The 26538-nt window shown below is 44.5% G+C and overlaps 1 protein-coding gene across 7 annotated transcripts in view; it reads left to right on the top strand.

Annotated features, from left to right (window-relative positions):
* The window catches only part of grid2 (glutamate receptor, ionotropic, delta 2), a 351085-nt gene that overhangs the window by 302228 nt on the left and 22319 nt on the right, over window positions 1–26538 (top strand). For all 7 annotated transcript variants that reach the window (XR_001198414.4, XR_001198415.3, XM_013136897.3 and 4 more), the window contains 2 exons: window positions 6875–7013; window positions 11970–12165. Coding sequence is in view for 5 of the 7 variants with exons in the window: in XM_013136897.3 (XP_012992351.1) it covers window positions 6875–7013; window positions 11970–12165 (335 nt within the window). In the remaining 2 variants the exon portion in view is untranslated. The remainder of the gene's footprint in view (window positions 1–6874; window positions 7014–11969; window positions 12166–26538) is intronic.

Genomic DNA, 26538 nt, shown 5'->3' on the forward strand with positions numbered 1-26538 from the left:
TCTATGAAAGAAGAAACATTTTACCCCAGTTTCTCATGGGACATTTTCAGTTCAGGTTAGCCTTAGTTAGGGAAATGCCTACTGGAGTCCTCGTTCTACTGTGTTTTATGTAGAAGCAGCTGAGTTTACCACATATTACCTCATCTGGCCTTCCTATGGACCTGTAGCAGTGTCTCTCTTTCTCTCTTTGCCCCCCTTCTCGCTCTGTTCCTTCTCTCTTTCTCTCTATTTCTATGTTTGTCTTTTTATCTTCACCAGACTTTCATCACCACGCTGTACTTATTCAAATGCCTCTGTTGAATGAATGTCGGAATGTATGCATATGCAGTATGTACGTATTTGGATATTGGCACAAGTTTTGTTTGTTTTGGCTCTGTTCTCAAACACGTTGGATTTGAAACAGTGATTATGAGGTTAACTAAGTCAGCTTTAATTTGAGCATCTTTACATTCATGACCTGTGAACCGTGTATGAATTATAGCCCTTTTTATACTAATTACGTCCTATTTTAGGAGACCAAAAATAATTGGACAAATAAAAACATAATCTTAAATAAAGTTGTCGTTTTTGCTAGTTTGTTGCATATCCTTTGCATTCATCTGCAGCACTTGGATGCCACCAGGCGCTAGGTATCTTCACTGGCGATTGGATTCAGCTTGGGTCAATCGGATCCACTTTTTGGCCCTCAAAAACTCCTTTGTTGCTTTATCAGTGTATTTGCAGTTATTGTCATGCTGCAAGGTGAAGTACATCCTCAATGTGATCCAGTTCCAGTGGCAGCCGACATTTCCACACCATCACACCCCCTCCACCTCATTTCACAGATAAGTTGGTATGTTTGTTCCTTTTTTATCTCCACACTTTTCTCTTGCCATGTCTCTTGTACATGTTAGTCTTTGTCTCTTCTGTACACAATCTTTTTCCAGAACGCTGCAGGCTCTGCTTTTTTTTAGGATAAGTGCTTTTGCACCTTGCCGTCCAGCCTCTGTAGTTCATCCACTGTTGAGCTCTTTCTTGGTCTAGGAGGTAATTTGCCGTTGCTGTGCTGACCAGGGCTTTCTTTTTTCTTAATGTACCAAACAGTGGATTTTAGCACCCCTGTTTTTACTCTGATTTAGACACCAGCAAATGAAAATTCAAAGCATAGAATGAAGACTAGACATTGACAGTTCTGTTCACTGTTCTGTACATGAACTAATGATGCAAACAAACACACCTGCCTAATAAGAAACAGATGTGAAGCCCATCGTAGTAATTATTCTTGTCCCTTTAAATGAGGGGACAATCTACAAAATGTGCCGTTATTTCTAACTGGTTCATCTGATATGGATGTAATTACCCTGAAATTAAAGCTGACAGTCTGTACTTTAACCCGATCATCAGTTCAAATCCAAAATGTTGGATTAGAGAGCGAAAACAACTAAACTTGCGTCAGTGTTCAAAAACATATGGACTGCAATGTAAGTTCTGTGTGTGTTTGTGTATTATTGAAATTATACTGTAGAGACAGAGTGATATACAGGATCTTGTACAGGAGAGAGGGTCTAGAAGGAGGTGAAGTCAGGAGTGCGTTGCCCTTAACCTGGCTGGAAATCAAAGCAAGATGAGAAGGACCTGGGCAAGGCGAGGAGAACCTGAGGAGAAATTGAGTAGTTGATTTGATGTGCTTCGCAGGGTGGCTTTGAATCTAGTCGCGGGACTCCTCGGTAACAGTAGCATCACACCATTTTCGAAAGATCAACATCTTACAGCTGAGAAAATGGGATGCAATCAGCTTCCCCTACATTCTTCTGCTAAAGCAATCTCTCTTTCTCCCTGGCAGGCCTTAACTTCAGGGGAGAGCTAGCTTTTTTCTTACTCACGCTGAGAGTATACCAAATGGTCTTTCTCTTGTAATCCCCACCCAGCCGAGAATGAGCTGTCACAGGCTGTCCGTCAGTGAATTGTCTGGGTGTTATTCAATCTAATGTATTGGACAACCATGTCTGTATTCTTTGGTCATGGAAACATAAGGGGTTTTCGCGTAAGAAAGTTATGATCTGAATGGATTGCTTTCACGTCTGTTTTCTCTATGAAACAATCTTTCCTGTCTTTTTTTAACTCCATCAGGCAAGCTAGAGCAACTGCAAAAAACACTGTTTACAAATCCCTAATGATTGCAAACAGAATGCTAGGTAGCTAAACAGACCTGAGACAAATTCAAAATGACAATATGGATATGGTTTTATTCAATACATACAGGTCCAAGGCACTAAATAATATTTACCGCTTTGTCTACTGTATCCAAAAAGGAGAGATTTTATTTTATTGTTTGTAAATAAAATGTTTACCCTCATTGTCCATGTTCCACAGTGCTTGCCCTTAACACTGGTAATCATGTTGTGGGGGTCAAAACACCATCTTTGTTCCAGAGACTGGACTGACTATAGAACATTTTGTCTTTTTATTTATTTTGGATGTTTTAGGAATTAATTTGTAAGTGCACCTGATCGGGGAGATTTTCCACTTGCTCCTTATTTCAGCTTTTGGTTGATAGCATGGCTTCTTGCAGCAGAACTTCGCACATCCACATGTTCCAGGGACTATACTGAATTGAACTGAATAACTTATGAGTTTGTAGCTCCAACCATTGGTCATGGTGATGTGACAAGGCAACCGCCACTGGCTATATGTATGTCTATGTCCCAATTATCAGCGTTTTTCCCCTGGCTCTCCCCTTTTTATTGATGTTTACCATGCAGTTTTGTCACAAACGCTTCAATATTTACAGACTTCTTAGTGACATCTGTCTTGTTAGGGCAACCTCTACAAAAAGAAGCATTCTGGTAATGCATTTACCTTAACGCCTTTTATCGCCTGGTTCAAGATTCTGCTGAACACAGTAAAAGAAAAATGATGTGACCAGCACAAACATGATGGAAACAGGCGTCACAATGTCATGAACGAATTCAATCAAGCCTGCTCGATGATTGACTCATCAGTTGAGCTGCATCTTTGGAGGGATTAAGCTACTGTAAAAAGTAGTCAATTGACTTAACATAAACAATTTAGACTTTGAAGTAATACATTTGAGCTTTGAAGTAATACTAATAGATGTCACGTTAGTGATTTTTTTTTTATGTCTCCTATTTAATGTCAAGATATTATCATGTTACGATGTTTCCACATATCCAGCTACTCACAAAAACAAGGAATACTGTATGACCCAGTGGCGAGTCATTTACATACAAAGCTGAACACAATAATCAATGTTTTGTACATGGCCTTAAAAATAGCTTACTTATAGCTTATACATACACTCACATAAAGGATTATTAGGAACACCTGTTCAATTTCTCATTAATACAATTATCTAATCAACCAATCTGCTCAGTTACTGGGATTTTCACGCACAGCCATTTCTAGGGTTTACAAAGAATGGTGTGAAAAGGGAAAAACATCCAGTATGCGGCAGTCCTGTGGGCGAAACCGAGGTCTGCAGCAAAGCATTTGTGAAGCCACAACATGCACAACCTTGAGGCGGATGGGCTACAACAGCAGAAGACCCCACCGGGTACCACTCATCTCCACTACAAAAAGGAAAAAGAGGCTACAATTTGCACAAGCTCACCAAAATTGGACAGTTGAAGACTGGAAGAATGTTGCCTGGTCTGATGAGTCTCAATTTCTGTTGAGACATTCAGATGGTAGAGTCAGAATTTGGCGTAAACAGAATGAGAACATGGATCCATCATGCCTTGTTACCACTGTGCAGGCTGGTGGTGGTGGTGTAATGGTGTGGGGGATGTTTTCTTGGCACACTTTAGGCCCCTTAGTGGCAATTGGGCATCGTTTAAATGCCACGGCCTACCTGAGCATTGTTTCTGACCATGTCCATCCCTTTATGACCACCATGGACCCATCCTCTGATGGCTACTTCCAGCAGGATAATGCACCATGTCACAAATCATTTCAAATTGGTTTCTTGAACATGACAATGAGTTCACTGTACTGAAATGGCCCCCCACAGTCACCAGATCTCAACCCAATAGAGCATCTTTGGGATGTGGTGGAACGGGAGCTTTGTGCCCTGGATGTGCATCCCACAAATCTCCATCAACTGCAAGATGCTATCCTATCAATATGGGGCAACATTTCTAAAGAATGCTTTCAGCACCTTGTTGTATCAATGCCACGTAGAATTAAGGCAGTTCTGAAGGCGAAAGGGGGTCAAACACAGTATTAGTATGGTGTTCCTAATAATCCTTTAGGTGAGTCTACATGGGTTTTAAAACACCCTTCTTTTTGCCTCATAGTTCAGTTGGTTAGTACATGATACTTGCAAAACCATAGTTGTGAGTTCAATTCAAATGGGGCTTTTTACGAATGGAGTATGAAAATGTAAGCACTCACTACTATAAATTCTCTTGGACAATGTGTGCCTTTCTTTTATATGGTCTTGCTCTTGACATTTTTCAAAATTCTGACCTTTCTCTCAATGCTTGGCAATGATGTTGTTCTCCTTAACTTCTTTTGCTCACAACAGCATCCATCCACCAGTAACTACTTTGATGGAGAGATCTTTTTGGTTTTAGGCAGCATGACATTTTCCAAAATAAACTAAGAAATACCTTTTTCATGTTGGGTTTTGTAATTGGCTGATAGTTTTTTCCCCCTTATTATATATTTATATTTTCACATTATTTATTTGGTTCTGTTTGTTGTCCTGTCCTTTTTCACTTGTATGCCTCTGCCCCAGTTGTCATTGAAAATGTAAATTTGTTCTCAACTGATACCTGATTAAATAAAATTGATAATTTAATGATAATGTATAAATGTTTTATCATTATATCATTTTATATAATTTTCCCAGCTTCGGAAAATAACTTTTTGGCATTTCACAATGTTTCTCAACTACACAACTACTTATTTAGCTTTGCCTACATCAAAGGAAAATTAATTAAACATAAGCATTGGGACTCATATGTATTGTATAAAAGCCTAACATACAGTCAAAGCACAAATATTCATAAGGTAGCAACAACATTTGAACAGAACACACTCACAAAGCCTTCAGGCCATATGAGCTCATGTCAACTGAACATTTCCTTCATGAGACAGATAAACCCAGAGGACAGGTCTGGCTTGTGTGGGTGTCAAATATTGTATTGAGTCTTTGCTGAAGGGATTGAAAGGCTCTTATTCCACGCGCGAACACAATGATCTGCAAGCTACAAGGATAAATTAGGCTAATTCTTTTACAGGCTTCAATAAAGGCGAGGCATCAGCTCTGAAGATCCATCATGCAACCAGGCCTGTCTATTTTAGGGAGAGTCCCTCTCCCCTCCAGCACTCAGGAGAGATGATGTGTTGATATGGAGACCAAACAGATGTGCCTTACAGATGCCCGGTCTTAATTTAAGCCTTTTAAAGCGGCAAAGAAAGTCTGCGTTAACAGCTTGAATTATTCGGTTTACAATTAAATTGTAAAATTATGATTATACTTTTTCTGTTCATCATTGCTGTTTACAAAAAGTACTTTGAACCAACTGCGTGATGTCACAAAGCTTATTTTTATTATAATTTACCAAGAACTGCTCAGATGTTTAAGGGGTATGGCTCAAATCGAATCAGGTCTGTGCACTGAAAAATCTTCCAATTGATTTTCTACGCCCAGACAATCGAGCTGAATTCAATTCAACTTCGCTTGGCAATCTTCCGTAGGAGGAGTCCCCAAAATTGCCCAATGAGGTGCCACGTGAAGTATACTGATACTCATGAAAGACCGGTGACGTCTCTCCTCTCTCCCCTTGCTGTTACTCCCTCTGTTTTTTTATTGAAATTGCCAGTGGTGCACCAGGATCACTGCTGTTGCCATGGTTACACTTCTTTGGTAATTACAAGTTGAGGGAATAGTAGGCCAGTTTGTGCCATGTTCTTAATTAATTAACTTGACCTTGATGGGTGTTCACTTAAATGACCTAAAATTGCTGAAAACGTGCTGAAATCGCTCACATCTCAGTCTGTAAATCAACTAAGACTAACGGTAATTTGGACTTTTTAGTGTCTCAGGGAACAAATATGTTTTACTTTAGATTCACACAGTCATTTATTAGACATAATCTTTTGAAATTGATTAAGTTGACTAAGAAGACTGCATGGGGTCTTAAGTTAAAATGTCTTAATTTAGTTAAAGTTACTAAAGTTGACACTACCAACAGAATATTTTTTTTTAAACTTTAATATGCTACTAGTTAGCATTTACAAAAACAGGATGATCATGTTACATTTTGGCATTCTAACTAAAGGTGGCTGGTCCTTGACTGAGCTGGCTGGTTGGCTGCCTGGCTGGCTAACCTTAGCCCTGTTTTAGCTACATGTCTGGCTAACCTTAGCCCTTAATTAGCTGCATGGCTGGCAACAACGTAGCCCTATTTTAGTTACATGGCTGGCTACCTTAGCCCTGAGCTATTTAGCTGCCTGGCTGGCTACCTTAGCCCCTAGTTAGCTGGCTGGCTGGCTGGCTACCTAAGCCCTGAGTTAGCTGCATGCCTGGCAACCTTAACCCTGAGTTAGCTGCATGCCTGGCTAACTTAACCCTGAGTTAGCTGCCTGCCTGGCTAAACTGATTGACTGGCTGACTGCCACATGGTGACTTGGTGGAACAACCACACAACTCCGTAGTAACCAGTACATTCCACTCTATGAACAAGCAGCTGCTCATACCTTTGTGTCTGACCTGTAATTATGTTGTCTTGCGAGTGTGACAAAAGAAATATTACCTTAATAATAAATCAATTATTTTGTCCTTTCTCATGCCCAGTCCTCACCGGACACCTTTTTCACACTTGAAACATGCAGTGAACATGCCCTGTTCTCCCTCTTTTGATTTCAGGCGGCGAAGTTCCGTACACCACCCTAGCCACGAGGATGATGATGGGCGTGTGGTGGCTCTTTGCCCTGATCGTCATCTCCTCCTACACCGCTAACCTGGCGGCCTTCCTGACCATCACCCGCATCGAGAACTCCATCCAGTAAGTTACCAACACCTGTCAAAGTCCCTATTTAGGTTCAGAGTTGGGTCAGCTTGCCTCCCCCGCAAACTCAATCTTGAGCTTCAATTTTTCCTAATGTTCACAACTATGGTTCCGGGATTTTCAGGTAATGTACCGTGTGTCGTGTGAAAGAGTGTGTTTCACAGTCCACGCATGCCCGTTTGTGAAACTAAAATCCACCTGTGCCATGCCGGCGTTCACGTCTCCTGGCTCTGCCATCAATCTGTCGGCCCGGAGATGGTCTCCGGGGCCCCCAGGCACACTTTGATGCTGTTGGAGCTATCACATCGTAGCAATGATAACCGCGGCACATACCGGTGCCCTGGGCAGGCAAACGTGCAGTAGGTCCACCTGCAACGCAGCGCACTCACTCAGTCCCAGGCGCACACGCACTGTGGTTGGCGCAGTGTGTGTATATGGGAATCCCAGTGGGAATATGTTGCTGCCCACTGTGCATCAATCAGAGCGACCTCCGTATCCGGAGAAATGGAGCGTCAACCCAGGAAGAAGTTGCCCGGGCACGTCCCCTCTCCAGGGGCCAGTGGTGAGCCTACAGTTTATAATTTCCTGTGTGGCACTCGTCAGATCTGTCATCCTGCGGGCGACGTCACCCCACCGGGCGCGGCAGGACACTGGTTCAGGGAGGGCTCCTCGAAGGACTCTGTGAGGGTTTAGGAGAACTCCTCTGAGGACTCTGTGAGGGTTTAGGAAAACTCCTCTGAGGATTCTGTGAGGGTTTAGGAAAACTCCTCTGAGGATTCTGTGAGGGTTTAGGAAAACTCCTCTGAGGACTCTGTGAGGGTTTAGGAAAACTCCTCTGAGGACTCTGTGACTTTAAAGGTACTCCTTTGAGGACTCTGTGGGGGTTTAAGAGGACTGAAATGTAAGCAGTGTGCTGACACTTAAAGAAGACTAGAGTAGAACTGAGAAAATGAGATGTTTATGAGATGTGCTACTGGAAGAAAACGTGTTTGGGCGTAAGGGTTTATTTACATTACAAATGAGAGAATAAAATGCTAAATAGAGTTATCGTATTTTGCATAATCATTTATTCAGGATTTGAATGTACACCATCATGCTGGAGACATACCACACAAGATTGAACGTGTCAATTGAGGAAAAATTTAGCATTATGTGTGCACACTGCACAGAAACGTGAAGTCCCAGCACAATTGTCTTCACATATGAAAACGTCCTTGGGGGCTCGATGGAAAATAAGGGCGCACACTACCCCGGAAGGTGGCGTCAGCACCTGTCAATATCTGCAGAATAGTCTAGCGTCTCAGGAAATGTCACATAGTGTAAACAAGCCCTAAGGTGATATTAGGTGTGGGGTGTTGAGTCTGAGTTATTGGGTCTGGGGTGTTGTATGTGAGGTGTTGATTGTGAGGTGTTGGGTGTGAGGTGTTGATTGTGAGGTGTTGAATGTGAGATGTGTGGAGTTTGAGGTAGAAAGGCCCAGAGTCAACCTCCCACTCAGTGTCAATTAAAACGGCGTGTCTTCACTAAGCCCTCGCTGTCTGCCATCTCGTCTGTGTGATTTGTTTGCTCCGCTCCCAGTGCTGTGGCATGTGTAAATCCCCACCTCTCAGTGGGCTAATCAGATTCCGGAATGCCTAGCAGTGATATAGTTAATTGTGCTTTGCGAGAATATCTCATCTTTGAGTTCTATCTTGCCAAAGAGAGTTACAGGGGAAATGGTGAGTGAGAGAGAGAACAGTCCCCCCTTCCCATTTTTTTTTTTTGTTTTCTTTTTGCATGAGATGTCATTAACGAGACCTTCTCAGATTGCTCCGTTCTACTTCTATGCAGCTAATTAGGATTTACATAAATTTCAATGTATTATATTTAATGTGTAGACTCTTCTGGGGTCATTACTGCAATAATTAGAGCCTAAACTCCACACCCAGGGGCCTGTTGTTTTAAAGAGGAGGGATGTGCTGCCTCAGTCAGGAAACCCTGCAAGATTTATGGAATGTGTATTGAAAGGATTGGGGGTTGAGTCTTGTAATTAGATGGTCTGAGATCTGATAAAAGTTTGATAACCATTTCACGGAGTTTGAAAAATGGAGCTCTCAGATCTATACACATTTTATTTTTAAATTCACATTTCAATCTATGTCTGTCTACAGCGAAGGGCTCTATGGGGGCCTTATAGAGAGTCTTTTAATAGTGTATCGCTCCAGTGGCTCAGCCACGATCAACGAGCCAGTGAAGCCGAATGGCTTGGCACAGGGACAAAACAAAAACAGCCCGATTTTAAGTAATAATTCTCAGAGGTCTCTCTTGGTACAAAATAATAACAAATTATTTTTCCACTACTTTGAGCTTTCTTGTGGATGATTGTCTTCGTTATGCAGTGGGTCCCGACGAGAGTAGAGGACAGTGGAGCTGAGGCAGAAGAGCTGGGAAGGAACAGAACGTGGGAACAACGAAGAGATAGGAGCTGTTAGGCAGACTCAGTGGGCGGATTGATCGGAGGGGAGAGATGGAGAACCGGGGATTGGGTTTGAAGGAGCAGCAAAAGGAGAGGCCTCCTTTTGCAGCGAGAGGAGATGGGGCGGAAGGATGAAGATGGAGGGGAAAAGTTATTTCAGGGACACAAACACTCTCCCTCCCCGTACCACAGACGTCAATGAAGTCAATCAGGTTTTTGTGTTTGTGTGGGTGGGTTGTGGAAGGTGTATTGAAAGGATCGTGGGGAAGGGCGGGTTAGGCAAACGCCTGCTTTATCAGAGACAACTTTTGACATATACAGACATAAAAGTGCCTTTGAGTGTCTTGGCACTGTAAAAATACAGACGTATTCTTATTGAACCCCTATGACCAAGAACCTTCATTGAACACATCACACACAATGTTTTAGGTTTTGGACCTAAATGACCGGTATTGAGTGATGTGTTTGAGAGACAGGGGTATATTCATTGAAACTGCTGGAACAACATGTTTTAAATGTTTTGCCTTTTGTTTTTGGACATGTTGGGCACTAGTGTCTAAGTTATTCTAAAACAGTTTGTTTGGTTCCTAGTGAGCCTGTTACATCAACAGAGGGAAAGAACTACAGGACATCATTCTACTAGGAAAATGTGGACTCCAATATGGGACATGGGAAGGCAGGATCACTCATCCTTCTTCTGTCTGCTGCTTGTCATTGGTCAACACTCTGTTCTGTCATCAATCCATGTCATTGATTGGCTAAATCCTCTCAGTCTGATTCAATCCACGCACGGATTACCCATTGGCGTGTACTGGAAGACATTCCAACGTTCCAAGGCGACGTGTCCCTTAGGGACAGATCTAGAATGCCCCAAAATGAACCTCAACCAATAGTTTGAAAATTGCTGGAACTGAGCAAAACCTGAATCTATTGGTAACTTCACTCTAATATTATTGCTTCCCCCTGAGAACTGCAACTCAAGGATGTCCTCAGAAAGCCCTAGAGAACATTCAGGCTGCTTGTAAAAAGCATCTATAATTCTGTCTCTAGTGACAGTCACAGCAAGTTAAGTCAATTTCCATGTTCGATGAGCAGCTCAGCTGAAGGGGATTGGTTTGTGGGGCATGTCGTTACGAACAAAAGCACAACAAGGATGCCTTGATGGATTCATCACATTGTATTTAAACTTTTGTTTTAATAAGCAGTAATGTCTCTTACCTAAAATGTAATGATTAGGTTTAGATGCCAGGTCAGAAGGCTTTGTCCCAAACTAAACCCGATTTCAAATCTATTTCAAAAACTCCTTCTGACTTCATCTATTGACCCTGGTTAAAATGAGTTTAACAGTCGCTGAATAGGGTGTTATTTGGTACACAGCTGTAGCAATTCCCCCAACAACCTGACCACCCTCTCTGTCCCTGTGTGCCCACAAACAGGGACACACAGGGTCTTATTTCTTCTGGAGAATCTCGCCCTCAGAGAGACTGAAATGAAAGACAGGCGTGCCGAAACGTGGGAAAAGGATGTGGGAAGATTAAGGGCAAAGATTAATTGACAGCAATAAAAGATTAGCATTTTGCAGCCAAGTTCATTAAATCCTTCAAAGTGGGCTGAGAGTAGCTGCAGAGCGTGGGGGGTGGGAGGGTGGGGGCTGGTGACAGTGTCCTTATGTAACAATGTTCAATAAATGAATTTGAGATTAAACTCTTCCAGTCATTGTATTTAAACCAGAGGGCGTGACAGAATTATTTTTACAGACTCAAATTTTTGACAGACTTTGCATCTACAGAGTAATGTTTCAGGTGACCAATATTGACAGTGATGTACATCAATATTGACACTAATGTACCTGGTGACTAGTATCAACATTGATGTACCTGGTAACCACTATCAACAGTAATGGAGCTGGTGACCAGTATCAACAGTAATGGAGCTTGTGACCAGTATCAACAGTAATGTAGATAACACTATATTGTTCCTGATGGCCACAAGTTTCCTCTTGTTCACCAACCCGCATCGGCCGCTTCTGTTAAAGCAATTTGACAAACAAACAGTAATTAGTCCTAGTCAGGGTTTTCAATTACAGTTGTAAATTGCGAATGTTTGAAGACTTATCAAACCATGGCATTGTAATTAACACACCTTCATTTCCATGAAGGTGGTGATGTTATTAGACCACTGACTAGGGATTTCATTACATTTCTCCATTATTCCCCATTGAGTAGAACTGCAGGGAGCTTTTTGCCAGTTGGTTGACTTACCCTTAATTATCTTCGAGTTATGAACTCGGCGCTGACAAAACAACTCTTTGTTTAGCTAGCTAGCGCCAATGTGTGTGTGTGTGTGTGTGCACGTGTCTGCCCGTGTGTGTGTGTGTGTGTGTGTGTGTGTGTGTGTGTGTGAGCATGTCCCCGCCTCTGGGTATAGATGCCTGGATGTGGCATGTGATTACTTGGACATTGTCATTGTCCCGTAACCTTCTTCCCCCCCGTCTGTAGGTCTCTCCAGGACCTGTCCAAGCAGACGGAGCTGCCCTATGGGACCGTGCTGGACTCGGCAGTGTATGAGCAAGTGCGCAGTAAGGCCATGAACCCCTTCGAGAGGGACCCCATGTACTCCCAGATGTGGCGCATGATCAACCGGACCGGAGGGCCCGACAACAATGTTGAGGAGTCCAAGGAGGGCATCCGCAAGGTACAATGCCGCACTTATCGTTGCTTTGTCGGCACATTATCGCTGCATAATCTCCACACTGTCACCCCTTTATTGCCGCATTGTCGGCACACCATTGCTGCATAATCTCCCCATTGTCACCACGTTATTGCTGCATTGTCGGCGCATTATTGCCAAATTGGCGTCGCATTGTCGCCGCACTGTCATCACACTATTGCCAGATTGTTGCCACATCATCATTGCGTGCCTGTCAGGCAATGCTTTTATCAAAAGCGCCTCTGTCCGGTGAGCGCCTCCATTTTATTATGTGTTGCGCGGCCAGCGCCGGGCTCTGTACATCCGGAAAACACGCCAGAACACAGAGTCCCAGAGTGTCGTGGATCCACACTAGACATTCATGTGTCATAGGGATGTCACACATCTTGACTGTGTAAACATGTAGCCCTCGTCAGCAAACAACAGTAAACAACAACAGAGGTACGACAGGCTGACATGTGAGTGGTGGAGTCAGTGCCAGGGGAAGCGGGGCTACTCGAGGTTTTTGGGACGCATGGCTGAGCGCTCGATCCCTTCAATAATTACTATTCTGAAACATGCACACCCATGTGGCATTTGTAAGCGTCCGTTTGCTGGGTCTACATGTCTTCCTGGTTGGCTTACTTTTTGGGTGAATGTATTTTCATTTGTTGAACAAAGCTGCCGTGGTCCGTGTCCCCAGTGACATGACCCCTCACCTTTTAGTGCAGTACTTTGGGCCTGGTCCCTCCAGGGATTTGGTCTGAAATACCTTTGCGACATTGTCAGCAGGCACCCGCTTGTAACTCAGGCTTGGCGGCAGCAATTAATATGATGGTAAATGAGTGAAGTGTGACTTGACTCGACGTGTAGATCATTAGGGCTGAATACCTCATTAGTGGCTTTGGTTTCATGAATTAGTCAGCGTTTTGTTGAGGTGATCAGCGCTCCCAGGTGCTCGGGGAGTCTGTTTGACAGGGCGACGCCCCCTCCGTAGGCGACAGGTAACAACCACTGTAAAGCTCACAGCTGACCCACGCTCTCTCATCTCATCCTTTTTCTTTTTTAATTCATATTATTTCTCTCTCCTCCCACCCTCCCTCACTGCACTGTACGCTCAGTGTCTCCCTCTAGTGGATCACTGGTGTCCATGACAATCATGTAATGGCAAGTCCCATCTAACCTAGAATAGCCCCCCCCCCCCCCCCCCCCCCCCACACACACACTTCCAATATTTAGTCTTCAAATATGATAACATGATTTCCTGGCAACCAAATTTTCCCATTCTGGCTAACCGGATCTGAGGACCTCCAAGACAATAAAGGAACGAGTCCAGATCTGAGAACCTCCGAGACAATAAAAACATTTCTCATTGGTCCCAGAGACTGACGGGATGAGCAAGAGGGAGAAACACAGTGAGTCAAACGTTTAAAAAGTGTGCTTTGTATGTTCCTGCTCTTCTTAGAGATGCTGACTGCTTTGACCCTTATTACGACATCACCCCCGTGACTGCAATGGAAAAATCGCCTCCGACTGGATTATGTAATGGTTTCAGTTTGATTAGTGAGACAAGCATTTCGCGAGGAGTACGGTTGAGTCGGCCAGTCTGGGGCGCCTCCTCTGCTTTTGTCCTCCGCGCGGCGTTTAGTCGATCCGAGTTTCCTGCTCGCATCAAGTGGTGACAGTTTCATATTCGGCACACTGTCGGTGCACCTTTCAGAATCACAGTCCCGGGCACTATGGATTTTCTCCCCCACACTCTTCAGATTGCAATCATTGTAGCAGAATAATAATATCTGTCAGTGCTGTGTTATCTCTTATCAGGAACATATAGCCGAGCCCCTAAGGGGCCAATCATATTAGGCATTGAAATACCAGTCTCCACCACGACAGCCAAAGCTTCGAATGTTCAGTAGTGTTCTAGATTCCGCACGTATCTTTGATATTGTGGTGACCTTGTAGGACCTATTATGTGGGCAGCTCATGGGGAAAGTGTGTGGGGAATGGTCTCCTAGTTCAGGGAGCTGATTGGACAGGCATTTTATTAGTGGAGGGAGAGAGCAAGAGCCTGTCAGTGTGTGAAAGGATTAGGGTGAGTCAGGCACTTTTATTGGTTTGGGCAACAAAGTGCATAGGAGGCAAGAATGATGCGTGGATGCCCAGACCCCTCCCCCAGAAAGAATAAATAAATAATAGTAAGCCACCAAATTTAGTGACCATCCATTCAGAGTGCTGATCTACACAGCGCTGAATAAAGCTGCTCTCCTCCATGAGCCACCATGTACTCTGAAGTCAAGCCACACCAAAACTGTTTGAAGGACCCCAGACTTCAGAACACCTCCAAATCCTTGTGCCGATCGTGTATCAACCACTTAAGGCTGAGACAATGTGTTGTCAGTGGGTTCTGTAGTTTGAAGGCTTGGTACAGCTTGTTTCCAAATGTTACCCTTAGTGACGTATTTGGGGGTAATACATTTTTTTTGGGACTAAAACAATTGTACCAAACTGCTTTTGAACATTCAATAGCAGTTTTGTACACTGACATGCCACATAGAAAACATAAATGGTATGAATTTAGCTAGTTGTTACTGCAAACATTGTGACATGTTTTACAATAGCTAGCCTAGCTGAGATTACCTTGTCTCAATGCGGTTTCTGTAAGTGGTTGTGGGCGGACGATTGCTGTTCGACCGGAGTTTTCTTTGGAGCCCTTATCATGGGGGCACAACAAAATATCGATTGGCTTCAAAACATGTTTTTCATGTTGATTAATCACTACCCATTAGCTCGGTCTGCATATCCCTCACTTAGTACTTGAGTTTGAAATTGTGATTGTACACATAGACATTTACAGCCTGCAAGATTCAGAAATTCACTATTAGTCTACAAAACCAGGAAATGAAAATGGTCAAATGGCAGGGGAAGGCCTCCGGAGGACCTGCTCCTCCTCCCCGTTGACCACATTCATCCTCTCTCCGTCCTGGCCACGTGGTTCCCCTTGAAGGCTTTAACAACTGAAAACATTCAACTCTTGCCAATCTCCTGTGGGAAGAGTCCGCATATCAGACCAAATTAGGATTTCACTTCTGTGTTTTAGAGATTAAACTCTGGCTGAATATATTTGTACAGACCTACTCTATCACCATTCCTCTTTCATTTTATTCTTTGTAGTTAGATTTTTCAAGCACTTTGAAATTCTCTCTGTAATGAAGTTGTAATGTTGTAAAAGTATTATTATTTTAAAGTGGTACTCTGTGTCAGTGTAACCTGGTCCTAGTACTCTCTGTCTGTATACCTCAAAATAGTACTTCAAAGGCATAATACTCTCTGTCAGTATAACCTGAAATAGTACTTCATAGCCATAGTACTCTCTGTCAGTATACCCTGAAATAGTACTTCATAGCCTTAGTACTGTCAGTATAGCCTGCAATAGTACTTCATAGCCATAGTACTCTCTGTCAGTATAACCTGAAATAGTACTTCATAGCCATAGTACTCTCTGTCAGTATAACCTGAAATAGTACCTCATAGCCATAGTACTCTCTGTCAGTATAACCTGAAATAGTACTTCATAGCCATAGTACTCTCTGTCAGTATACCCTGAAATAGTACTTCATAGCCTTAGTACTGTCAGTAAAACCTGCAATAGTACTTCATAGCCATAGTACTCTCTGTCAGTATAACCTGAAATAGTACTTCATAGCCATAGTACTCTCTGTCAGAATAACCTGAAATAGTATTTCATAGCCATAGTACTCTTTATCAGTATAACCTGCAATAGTACTTCATCGCCATAGTACTCTCTGTCAGTATAACCTGAAATAGTACCTCATAACCATAGTACTCTCTGTCAGTATAACCTGAAATAGTACCTCATAGCCATAGTACTCTCTGTCAGTATAACCTGAAATAGTACTTCATAGCCATAGTACTCTCTGTCAGTATACCTTGATATGACATTATAGCTTGATATGAAACTCAAATTGCATGGCTCCCGTCACGACTGATTGTCATATGTCTGGCTCTTCCACATCTGGGTCACTACCTCAGGGTCCCCCAGAGAATCAACATGGCCGCCACTTCCACATATGCATGCTTCTCAGTCTGTGATAATGAGAGGGACTATGAAGATTATGCTAATAACCCAGGTAATGGTAAATCATCCGTCTGCTACTTTGTTCCTCCCTGGATGCACAAGAAAATGGTCATGGTCTCCTCTCGGGAGGGAGTTAGAGAGGGATGGCGCGGAGGGGAGGGAGGAGGGAGGCGGAGGGTGATTGGAGGTGTCTGGCTGACTACAAATGAGGCCGTCCTTTACACTGCGGTGCCCAAAGTGATCTCAGTCATTTTTCTCAATGTGCCGACTTCATTATCAAATGCTTATATTGCAAACATGTCCCTCACACTTAAGAGAGAGGGGAAGGGGTAGATGGAGATAGAGAGGGGACGGTCGGAAAAGACGGGCGGAACAATGAATGGAGGAGGAAGAAGAGAGAGAGGGGGAGAGAGATGGAGGGGGAGAGAGATGGAGGGGGAGAGAGCGGCAGACTGACAGCCACAGTAGTGGTCCCTCCCAAGTGCCTCCCATGAAGACAAGCTGGAAGAACAGTGCCAAGCTGAACATTTTGTTCTTTGTATTGTTCAAACTCTTATGTACCCTCTCCTTCTCAGGCCCTTCTAGTCAGTTCATTAGTCTCTTATCACTTAGAGGTATGTTAAACAGCATGATGCGGTGAAAACAGCGGACCCATTATTTACACAGAGTGTATCAATGAGCCACTCTGCTCTTCACTGTCTTCGCCCTCCTCCTACTGTGTGTGTTCTTTGCGTGGAGGAGCTTGGAGCTCTCAGAGCCTCTCCAACACCTGTTTACTCTGTCGGATGGCTCTCTTAAATCACACCTAGGTAAGGGACCAGTAGCCCTGCAGTGTAATGTGTGTGTGTGTGTGTGTGTGTGCTCATGCCAGACGTTAAGGGGGGCAGAGCTCTGCAGTTGCCAGGGTTACAGGCAATAGCGGGGCAGCTTTGGCGGATGACAGATGTGTGTCGCTGTGTGAACTGTCTCTGCAGATATCCAGGCCCAGACTCATATCTGAATGGTGCCAGGATCCTGTCTCTGTAACACTGTTGATTTTACTGGTCCAAAGACGCTAAAACATAACCACTGCGGCGCAAACTCACCCTCGCCTGTACCTGAGTCAGGCCAACGGCCAGGGAGCTGCTTTTCTTGGGCCCTTTTATCCTCCCTCTGACGAAGCCTGATTAGGGGGCAGGTGTGCCTCGTCGGGAGACGCCAGTCAAGCTGCATGCGAAGGCAACAGCCGGGCTGCGTTTAAAGGGGCCCAGTTTTGCAGCCCCGGGCCGGCTGGTTCTCCCTGGGGCGCTGGACAGATGCAGAAACTAGAGAAGGCACACACAACACTGTCTAAGACACCAAAATGGCAGAAGTACTGGTAACTTAAAACAACTAATTGCTTGAGTTGAATGAGCCAAGGCAGTCTGTCCACTGAAATCATTAGAGTTATCACCACTGATATGCTTGGTCGTACAGTGTACATGACTGCTGCAGGACTTGGGTTAATGCCTTGAAGCAAAACATTTGTTCAAACCCCACCATTGCACATTCACCAGGGTAGCTAATGACATAAGTTAGCTAGCTAACTATACCTCTACTGACACAAACAGTGTGTACCTTTTTTCATTTTCAAGTTGTAAGCCCACTGCAGCAAAATAAGAGCAAATGTTATTTGAAATCAGTCTCTAGATCAGCAGGTCTTTTTTAAATTGTGATTTATTTTTCTTCTATTGCCAAGCTCCGTCAGCACGATGCATTCCCGTTGAAAATGTTAATACAAAGCGTCTGCATATTAATTAAAATGTATTTAATGTAAATTGAAAAATAATCTCAATAACACTCGTTAATTTGAATAGAGGATGGGGGAGGCAGGGAGGGGGAGGCAGGGGAAGGCAGGGAGGGGGAGGCACGGACAAAAGGAGAAAGGGAGGGATAATAGTAGTGAGGGTCGAGAGGATGTGACAGAAGGAGGGCATGGTCAGATGGATGTGACAGAAGGAGGGTCGAGTCAGGAGGATGTGAGAGAAGGAGGGCAGGCTCGGGAGGATGTGACAGAAGGAGGGCAGGGTCGAGAGGATGTGAGAGAAGGAGGGCCGGGTCGAGAGGATGTCAGAGAAGGAGGGCCGGGTCAGATGGATGTGACAGAAGGAGGGTCGAGTCAGGAGGATGTGAGAGAAGGAGGGCAGGCTCGGGAGGATGTGAGAGAAGGAGGGCCGGGTCGAGAGGATGTAAGAGAAGGAGGGCCGGGTCGAGAGGATGTCAGAGAAGGAGGGCTGGGTCAGATGGATGTGACAGAAGGAGGGTCGAGTCAGGAGGATGTGAGAGAAGGAGGGCAGGCTCGGGAGGATGTGAGAGAAGGAGGGCCGGGTCGAGAGGATGTGAGAGAAGGAGGGCCGGGTCGAGAGGATGTGAGAGAAGGAGGGCCGGGTCAGGGGGGAAATTGCACTGCACATTAATGGAGAAGTAGAGGGACAAATAAAAGACAAGATGGGCATAAAGAGTGTACAGTCACAGAGGGAGGGGAGAGCAAGAGAGACAGAGAGAGAGAGGGAGAGAGAGACTGGCCTGCCTGCACTGATCTCACTCTGCTGATTGATTTAGTACTGCGATGGTTGCTAGGCATCCGAAGGACTGGCCTACAGCACTGGAGCTGTGTGTGAAAGAGAAAAGGAGAGAGAGAAGGAGAGAGAGGTGCATAATGCAGGCACAGGGCTGAAGTAGTGGAATAATGAAGGCATTGTGTGTGTGTCTGTCTGTGTGTGTGTGTGTGTGTCTTGTGTATGTGTGTGTGTGTGTGGTTCCGTTAAATGGACGAATCTGTCATGACTTAACCGCATCCAGCTGCTCCGCGCAAGAGTTTGTAATTATAAAAACGTGTAATAAGAAAATCAATGAAAGTGCAAATGGCAATTAGGGGTGTGGGGGGTGTATTCTCCTGCCGCGCATAAGAGGAAGGTGAGGAGCAGGGCGATGTTAATTCACGGTGTATCGGGCCGACGCTGAAGCTTTCACACATTCCTTTTTATCTTCTTCCAACTTCCCCCACACGCCGGCCTCGGGGGAGTCCGCGCGTCCTGACGGAGGCCTGGCTAGCATGGAGCAGGTGGTGTTGGTGGAAGGTGGATGGGAAGGCTCACATTAGTAATGGGTCCTACTAGTTACATCAGATATCTCGAGCTTCAGCCCCTTTTCCCTTGTAATCATTTGTTTCCCACCTCGGAACACTGGGAGTAATGAGTCCAGTGGGATGGCTGAGATGGGTGCAGTTATGAAACTGTGCTGTTGTTGTTCGTTTTACTCGACCCTTTCCCCCTCCGGGCATCAACCACTTGTGCATTTTCTTGGCCTCAATTGGTGCTGGTGCTGTCTCTATGATGTCTTGGATCTGGAGCTGCTTTCAGGTTGAGACCAGACCATTGAAATGCAGTGCAGTTTTTGTCACTGTGGGGCGTGATCTTCCACTGCAATGCGCGGCTACTAAAATAGTTTAAACGGCCGAGTCTGCCAACAGAGCATAGGGAGCTTGGTTGTTTTCCCTTGTTTTGGAAATCTTGTAAGAAACTCAATATTCTTTTGTAATAACTAAGTTTGATAAGTTATCTTTTTTGCTTTTCTAAAATACTTTATATGCCTTGTCAAGTGTCTTGTTTAACAAGCGTAAAATGTAAATGTTTCTGATCTAAGTGCATTTTGACTTTTTTGCCCTTCACACAGGACATTTTTATAATTAGATGAGTTGTATTAGAATGTTGGTTTTTAATAAAATATATTTTAAATAAAAGGTTATAGAGTAAATGTATGTTACTGAATAGAGGTTATCAGTCAGTGAAGAAGTCTAAATGTACAGACTGTCAGGTTGTGTTATTAGTTTTGGCGTGGGGTAGCAGTGCAAGAAAACTTACCCGAATAAATAGACTCCCAGTTAAATCTGGCTGAATATTAACAGGGTCGCCGCTGCCACTAAGTTTGAATAGCACAGTGTTAGATCATTTTGACACACTCCCTTAACGAGACAATTCAGATAAATGCAGATCATTACAAGATTAAAGGAGGACCTCACTGCTGAACCTACCGCACAGTAAACGCAATCACATCACAAAGGAGAAATTTGTGAAAGCGTAATTGGAAACATTATCAGAAAGAAATGCATAAATGAAAGAGCGGCTAAGGCAAACAGCATTCGAAAGAGCAGTTTATTCTTGGCCTCACCAGACCTGGTTGCCAGCAAGACGACCCAAACGTAATAATTACATTTCACATCGGAATTCCCCCTGAAGAGAAGTTAATGAGAACAAACACCCGTCCCCTCACTTCGTTTTTTTGGCCCACAGTTAAATGATTCGATTGGAAGTGCATTAAACAAACGGACACTGCAGAAATGCGGGAGGATAGTCCCAATGGAACCTTCCGAGCCCTTCTCTTCATCGCCCTCCAAACCGGTGCCAACGATGCAGCCTCATCCTCATTCGGCTAGCTCTCACACCCTCCCGCACAACTTTTCCCGGGTTTGACCCGGACAAGATGGCGCCACGCCAGGGTCTAATGGACTTTTGAAAAAGGGGAGACTGTGATGCATCACAGTCCGGAACCAGGAAGAAGGACAGTCCAGCACTCCCCTCATCCCTCCACCCAGCTACAGCTTGGCAGAGCAGGGGATAACATCATCCTCAGATTCTCCACCAGTTTCACCTGCTGTTGTCACATCCTGCCTGCGTTGTCAGGGTCGTGACCGCACCTGTCGGAGAGGGCGAGACGTGGCAGTGTGGAGGGGCGACCCGTCACAACACTGAATAGATAACGTTGACTCAGAGAGGCCTCCTCGGGCTGCCCTGTCCGCCCGTACGGCCACAGTAGAGTCTCAATCATCCATCATCAAACTGGTCCTGGATCTACCCAGTGCCAGGAGTGGACAGAACGGCCCTTCGGGACACCTTTGGAATTGCAAATGACAAGCGTGGCGCGGGATCCTCTGTTGCTAGCCTACAGAGTTTGAAAGGTAATGACTCAGTGCTGGCGGGCCGGGCTGGCGAGCTCTGCGGGAGGGTGATTGGGATCAGTCCCCAGGCGAGAGGCACGTTAACTCCCCCAAGGCGGCTGCAGGGGCTGGGCGTGGCACCTCAAAGCCGACAGGAAGTGATTTGATAAAGACCGGGAGCCTCGTGTCCGAGAGAGCAGTAATGCCGCCGGGGGAGGGAAAAGGCATAGGGGGATAAGCGCGGACAATGCGGGTCCATTTGCCTGACTTATGGCTTTTACTGGGGCCGAAAGTTCCTGACAAATGACTGGTGGCTCTATTTTTTACCTCTCGTCGTCTAGTTCGGTGGCAGTCGAGTATTGTGCATTCAACACATGGAGGGAGGATGAGACATAGCCAGTGCCAAGGAACCCATCCTGAGGGGCCAGCTGCAATGCAATTTAATACAGTTTAATGCAACTTCAGTGCGACATGTTCCAAATCATTGTTTAAGTAAAAAAAAAAAAACATAATTGGTTTATGCAGTGGTTAAACCCTACTTTCTTTGTGAAATCAATAGCCAAGTCCTCTTAGGTAAAACTCATAGTACCACTGCTTCTTCCCTCAGTTTACGTGCTCCGGATCTTTGTTGGGTATCAAGGAGATGGTTGTTCTGGTTCCCCCGCTGTTTAGGGAGGTCACCGTCTGCCTGTGTTTCAGCTGAGAAGATCAGAGAAAGGAAGTGTCTTAAATACAAAATACATTTCATTTGTGTATTTGTGATTCAATGGTGGTAGTAACCTTTTCTCCAATGTTAATATTTATAGGAAGATCATACTTTGAACGGGGGTCTGGGTATTGTGGAGCGGCATATTGAGGTTAGTCAGTGGTGCAATTTAATGTAAAGTAGCTACAAGCTTTGCAACACTGGGCTAAGTTTCCAATGATGTTCGAGAAAAACGGCAGATAAAGTCTATTAACATCCCACTTCACAACCACAAATATTCATAAACCCACACAGACACACTCCTGTTTTTGTACAGGGAACTTGGGCAAAATTCCTGCAGGCCAAATCCTTGGATATAAAGTCCTTCCTTAGAAACGACTCTCTTTCAGAGCAGGAAAGTGTCCAAGCCCTGTGAATAAAACATTTAGTCTGGAGAATTCAAGGGTAACCCAATATTTTCTCTCAACTTAAGTTCTTCCCTGTGTAATGCAGTACATAGCTACCCTGCCAAAGGCAGGTGGGTGGCTTGATACTGCTGGTATATATTAGCCTTGTTAGTGTCATACACCAGGTCCCTTACCTACCTCTGGCAGATTACTCTGAATTACTCTGCAAGGGAGTGCTGACAGAAAGGCATGTTCACCAATCCAGAATTGTGTTTACTCCCATCTCCCCAACTCACACCATACTGTTGCTGGAGGTCTGGTGGGTATTTCATCTGAACCCATCCACTGGAACTGGATTTAATTTAAAACTAGCACAAAAACAAGTACACAACTGGAAAGGACTTCAGTATGTAGAATAACATTGAAGAAAAAAAAAAAGGAAGAGAGACATTTAATGCCGGATCCTATTAGCAAAGGCATTTTAGTTCTAGCCCAGTGAGCTGTCCTGGACTGTTTCTTCAACATCTGTTTTTAATTATTCTGTTTTTTATTGTCAGATCTCTCTTTTGAAATTGTTTCATAGATTTGCATATGGTTGATGATGGACTATTAATTGCCTTTTATTTTTTGCTGTGAAAACGGCAAGAATTAATGACAGCTCAAGGCCAATCAAGGCTCAAAAAGCAATCTGAGGAGAGGAAGTTGTCACACGTCGTCAGTCTTCCGCCACTGTCACCACCCAGCGGGATTACCATGGGTGCAACCGAACGGCGCCCACCCGCCAGAGAACTGTGCCCACCCGCCAGAGAACTGTGCCCACCCGCCAGAGAACTGTGCCCACCCGCCAGCGAACTGTGCCCACCCGCCGGAGAACTGTGCTGCTGGGAAAGGCTATCTCCACTCGCTGAGCCCAGAGGCCAGCCCTAGTCGAGGATGATCTGAGTATGGGAACGCTTCCCGATTTCTTGAAAACAAACCAATAGAACGATAGAGAGAGGGGGAATAGCGGGGGGGGTGGGGGAGTGAGGCCTCTGAACAGATGCAGAGAGAGCCTGAGACAAAGCTGGAAGGCGGAGAGGACAGTTGTGAGCTGGCATATTGAGGGAGGCTTTTGGAGAGGAAGCCCTGTCAGTGAAAACAGCGGGCTGATCTGGCCGGGGGGGGTGGGGGGGGGGGGGTGTAGAGAGATGGAAAGAGTGATTGTTGGCTTTTTGAATACGGAAAATAAGCAATCTGTGGTGTAAATACCCCGACTGTAACTGAGGAAGCCACATTTGTCCACCTTGATCAAGCCTGGATTGAACGCTGAAAAGCCCCACTGCGACCCACTGGAGCCCGGGTTCACAAACTACCCGATCCCATTCACTAGGTGGTCCTCACTTTTTGCACTGTCACTCGACAAATACAACAATGTGCCATGATGGTGGTGATCCTAAGGTTTCGCGACATGGAGTCCCTAATTCCGCCACCGTTGCATGTCCTGCCCCAGAATCCTATGAGATTCTGTAACTCACACATAAAAGGTAGTGCAACTCAAGAGGGGAAGGCTGGGCAGCTTTTATTTTCTGATTATGGATGTGGAATCATATTACCTGGAGATAAAACAACAATGCTGTGATTAGGATTCACCAAGCTCTCTGTTTGACGAAAATGGCTTTCAATAATTATCTTGGCACGATTAGAGTCACAGCGGCCACCTGATCGGCTGTGTACAGGCGACGCTCACCCAATCAGAGTTATCCACCTCAAAGGTCAACGTCATTTCATATGCAGCCACCTGACTTCTACCTGACTTCCACCTACAGCTGAATCATTAACAGAGTTGTTGGATCTTTTTTTTTATAAATCGCAACATATGTTCAATTTGTTTAGTTCCATTTCATTTTTGGGAAACTTGAAAGATATTAGGCTGAGAAAAAAATTAAGTACTACTCAACTAACTACTCAACTAACTAGTTCAGCCCCAGAAAATGTGGTAATTGGGTCTGCCAGGTAGTGCCATAGTCTAGGACAATTTGTCTAAATGCCAAGCCGACCACCATTCTTTCTTCAGGCTTGGACTGTGTTGCTAGCTGACGAGTGGCTGATGAGCACTATGGGGGATGCAAATTAGCCAGCAACACCTTGGGAGTGAGGATGCTTCAGTAGCAAAGATTTTGTGATCCCATCACTACCTCTGTACTACCTCCGGCAGCTTGGGCGCCTGAAAAGTTACAGAGCTAGGCAGGTGTAGTGGTAGGCAGGTGTAGCGGTAGGCAGGTGTGGCGGTAGGCAGGTGTAGCGGTAGGTGGGTGTAGCGTTAGGCTTGGGTAGCGGTTGGCAGGTGTGGCGGTAGGCAGGTGTAGTGGTAGGCAGGTGTAGCGGTAGGCAGGTGTGGCGGTAGGCAGGTGTAGCGGTAGGTGGGTGTTGCGTTAGGCTTGGGTAGCGGTAGGCAGGTGTGGCGGTAGGCAGGTGTAGTGGTAGACATGGAGCTGTAGACAAGTGTTGAGGTAGACAGTTCTGTTGGTAAACAGGTGTAGTAGAAGAAGAACTGCTAATATGACAGTTGGGGAATGACAGTGTTTCACATTCTTTTCACCCACAAATAGATTGGGTGCATGCAAAAGCACATACGAAAATGCAGACTTCTTATTGGACTGGGTCACAAATGGAACTGGGTCACTGTGTAACTAAGATAATTGGTAATTTTCCCCTTCACATCAACAAACTATGGGAGACTGGAACCAAAGAAATCCCTCTTTCATTTTACTACATTCACGTTCATGTGAGACAGCAAGCTTTGAATATTATTGGGAATCACTGAGCCATCTAAATCTCTCAAAAAAGATCCCAAATTGCCGCTAGTGGACCAAAAGATAAAGGATAAAGTAATCTGTTAACAGTGTGGTTAACATTAGGATTGAAGCTAAAAAAAACTGTTTTAAGAAGACTAATTGTAGAAATAGGCTGGATTTGTGTCTTTGTGCCTGTAAAGCTACTAACAACCCTGTACTAGTTTATTTAGTGTTCTTTTTTAATGTGAAACAGAACAACAGAGGACTTTGCATTCCCATTTATTCTCATTTCTCGTTTTACAATTGGAAAAGAGATTAGATATCAATAGGGATCTGGACATTTCTTCCCTGCTCTTGCACAATAGCTTATATGGCATAAAAACTTCCATTAACATTTTTTAAATGGTTTCAAGTGTTCATAAAAGGCACTGTTTTGCATTTGCTTTGTTACTTTTTAAGGATATCTTACTGTATGATAAAGTAGATCAATTTCACAAGATACTCTCCAGGAAATGTGGCGGGAAATTTTACAGTGTAAACGTTTAAAACCGTTCGGTCTGGAGGACCTATTATTGTGTCATTAGATTTTCAATGGGTTTTGGGTTATTATAGATAATATCATCATCAACAGTGTATTCCATTATAATAGCCTTTTCCCGAAAACAAAGACACCCTCATCAAGTTTGGAGAAAAGAGGCCGTTAGAGTCAGAAAAGATAAGGGACAGAGGATTAAAGGAGAATTTCACTATTTTACAACGTGGTGTTAGATGGTATCTTACCCTGAAAGTAGTCTGTGGGCTAAGAGAAACTGTAATCCATCGTTTAGTTTTCTTTAAATAAACCATTACAAACTTCTGCCAGCTTTAGCCAGTAGGTTAAAGAAACATCTTGTCCTTTAAAAAAAAAAAGCAATAAAGAGACACATCTCACTAGATCACATCTTATGGAAAGGAATGGAAAAAACTAAATAATGTAATTACTTAATTCTTCCCGGAGTTAACTTTAGTACCTGCCAAGATATTGTGAACGCTGGCTCTAGTTGAAGAGGAACCCCGACAATCGCTATGCATGCTTATACTTGGATGTCATCTTCCGAGCCCACGGAATTGATTGACCCAACGTAATTTCCCTGGAAGCAGAACTATAAGTCTCCAGGGCGATGTAGAAGAAGCAAGTGTGTGCAGCCCAAATTGCCACCTATTTCCAAGTTTACATACCTTTGTGGCCTACTTTCAACCAGGGAATAGTGCGCCATTTGGGACCCTGCTGCTGCCTGGTTTCCCCAACCCAGATTCTGCTGTTTGAGCCAAATGACCAAATGAGAAGATTTTCATATTCAGACTTGAGTCATTCTGCAGAGGTCAATCACGTCGACCCCGTCCAGACACAGGCGGGTGGGAGTCGTCTGAAAATCTCTGAAAGGACCATTACAGTCAATGAGACTTCTGAGTCCTGGTGTGTG

This window comes from Esox lucius, chromosome 13, assembly GCF_011004845.1.
Source record: "Esox lucius isolate fEsoLuc1 chromosome 13, fEsoLuc1.pri, whole genome shotgun sequence".
Lineage (NCBI taxonomy): Eukaryota > Metazoa > Chordata > Actinopteri > Esociformes > Esocidae > Esox > Esox lucius.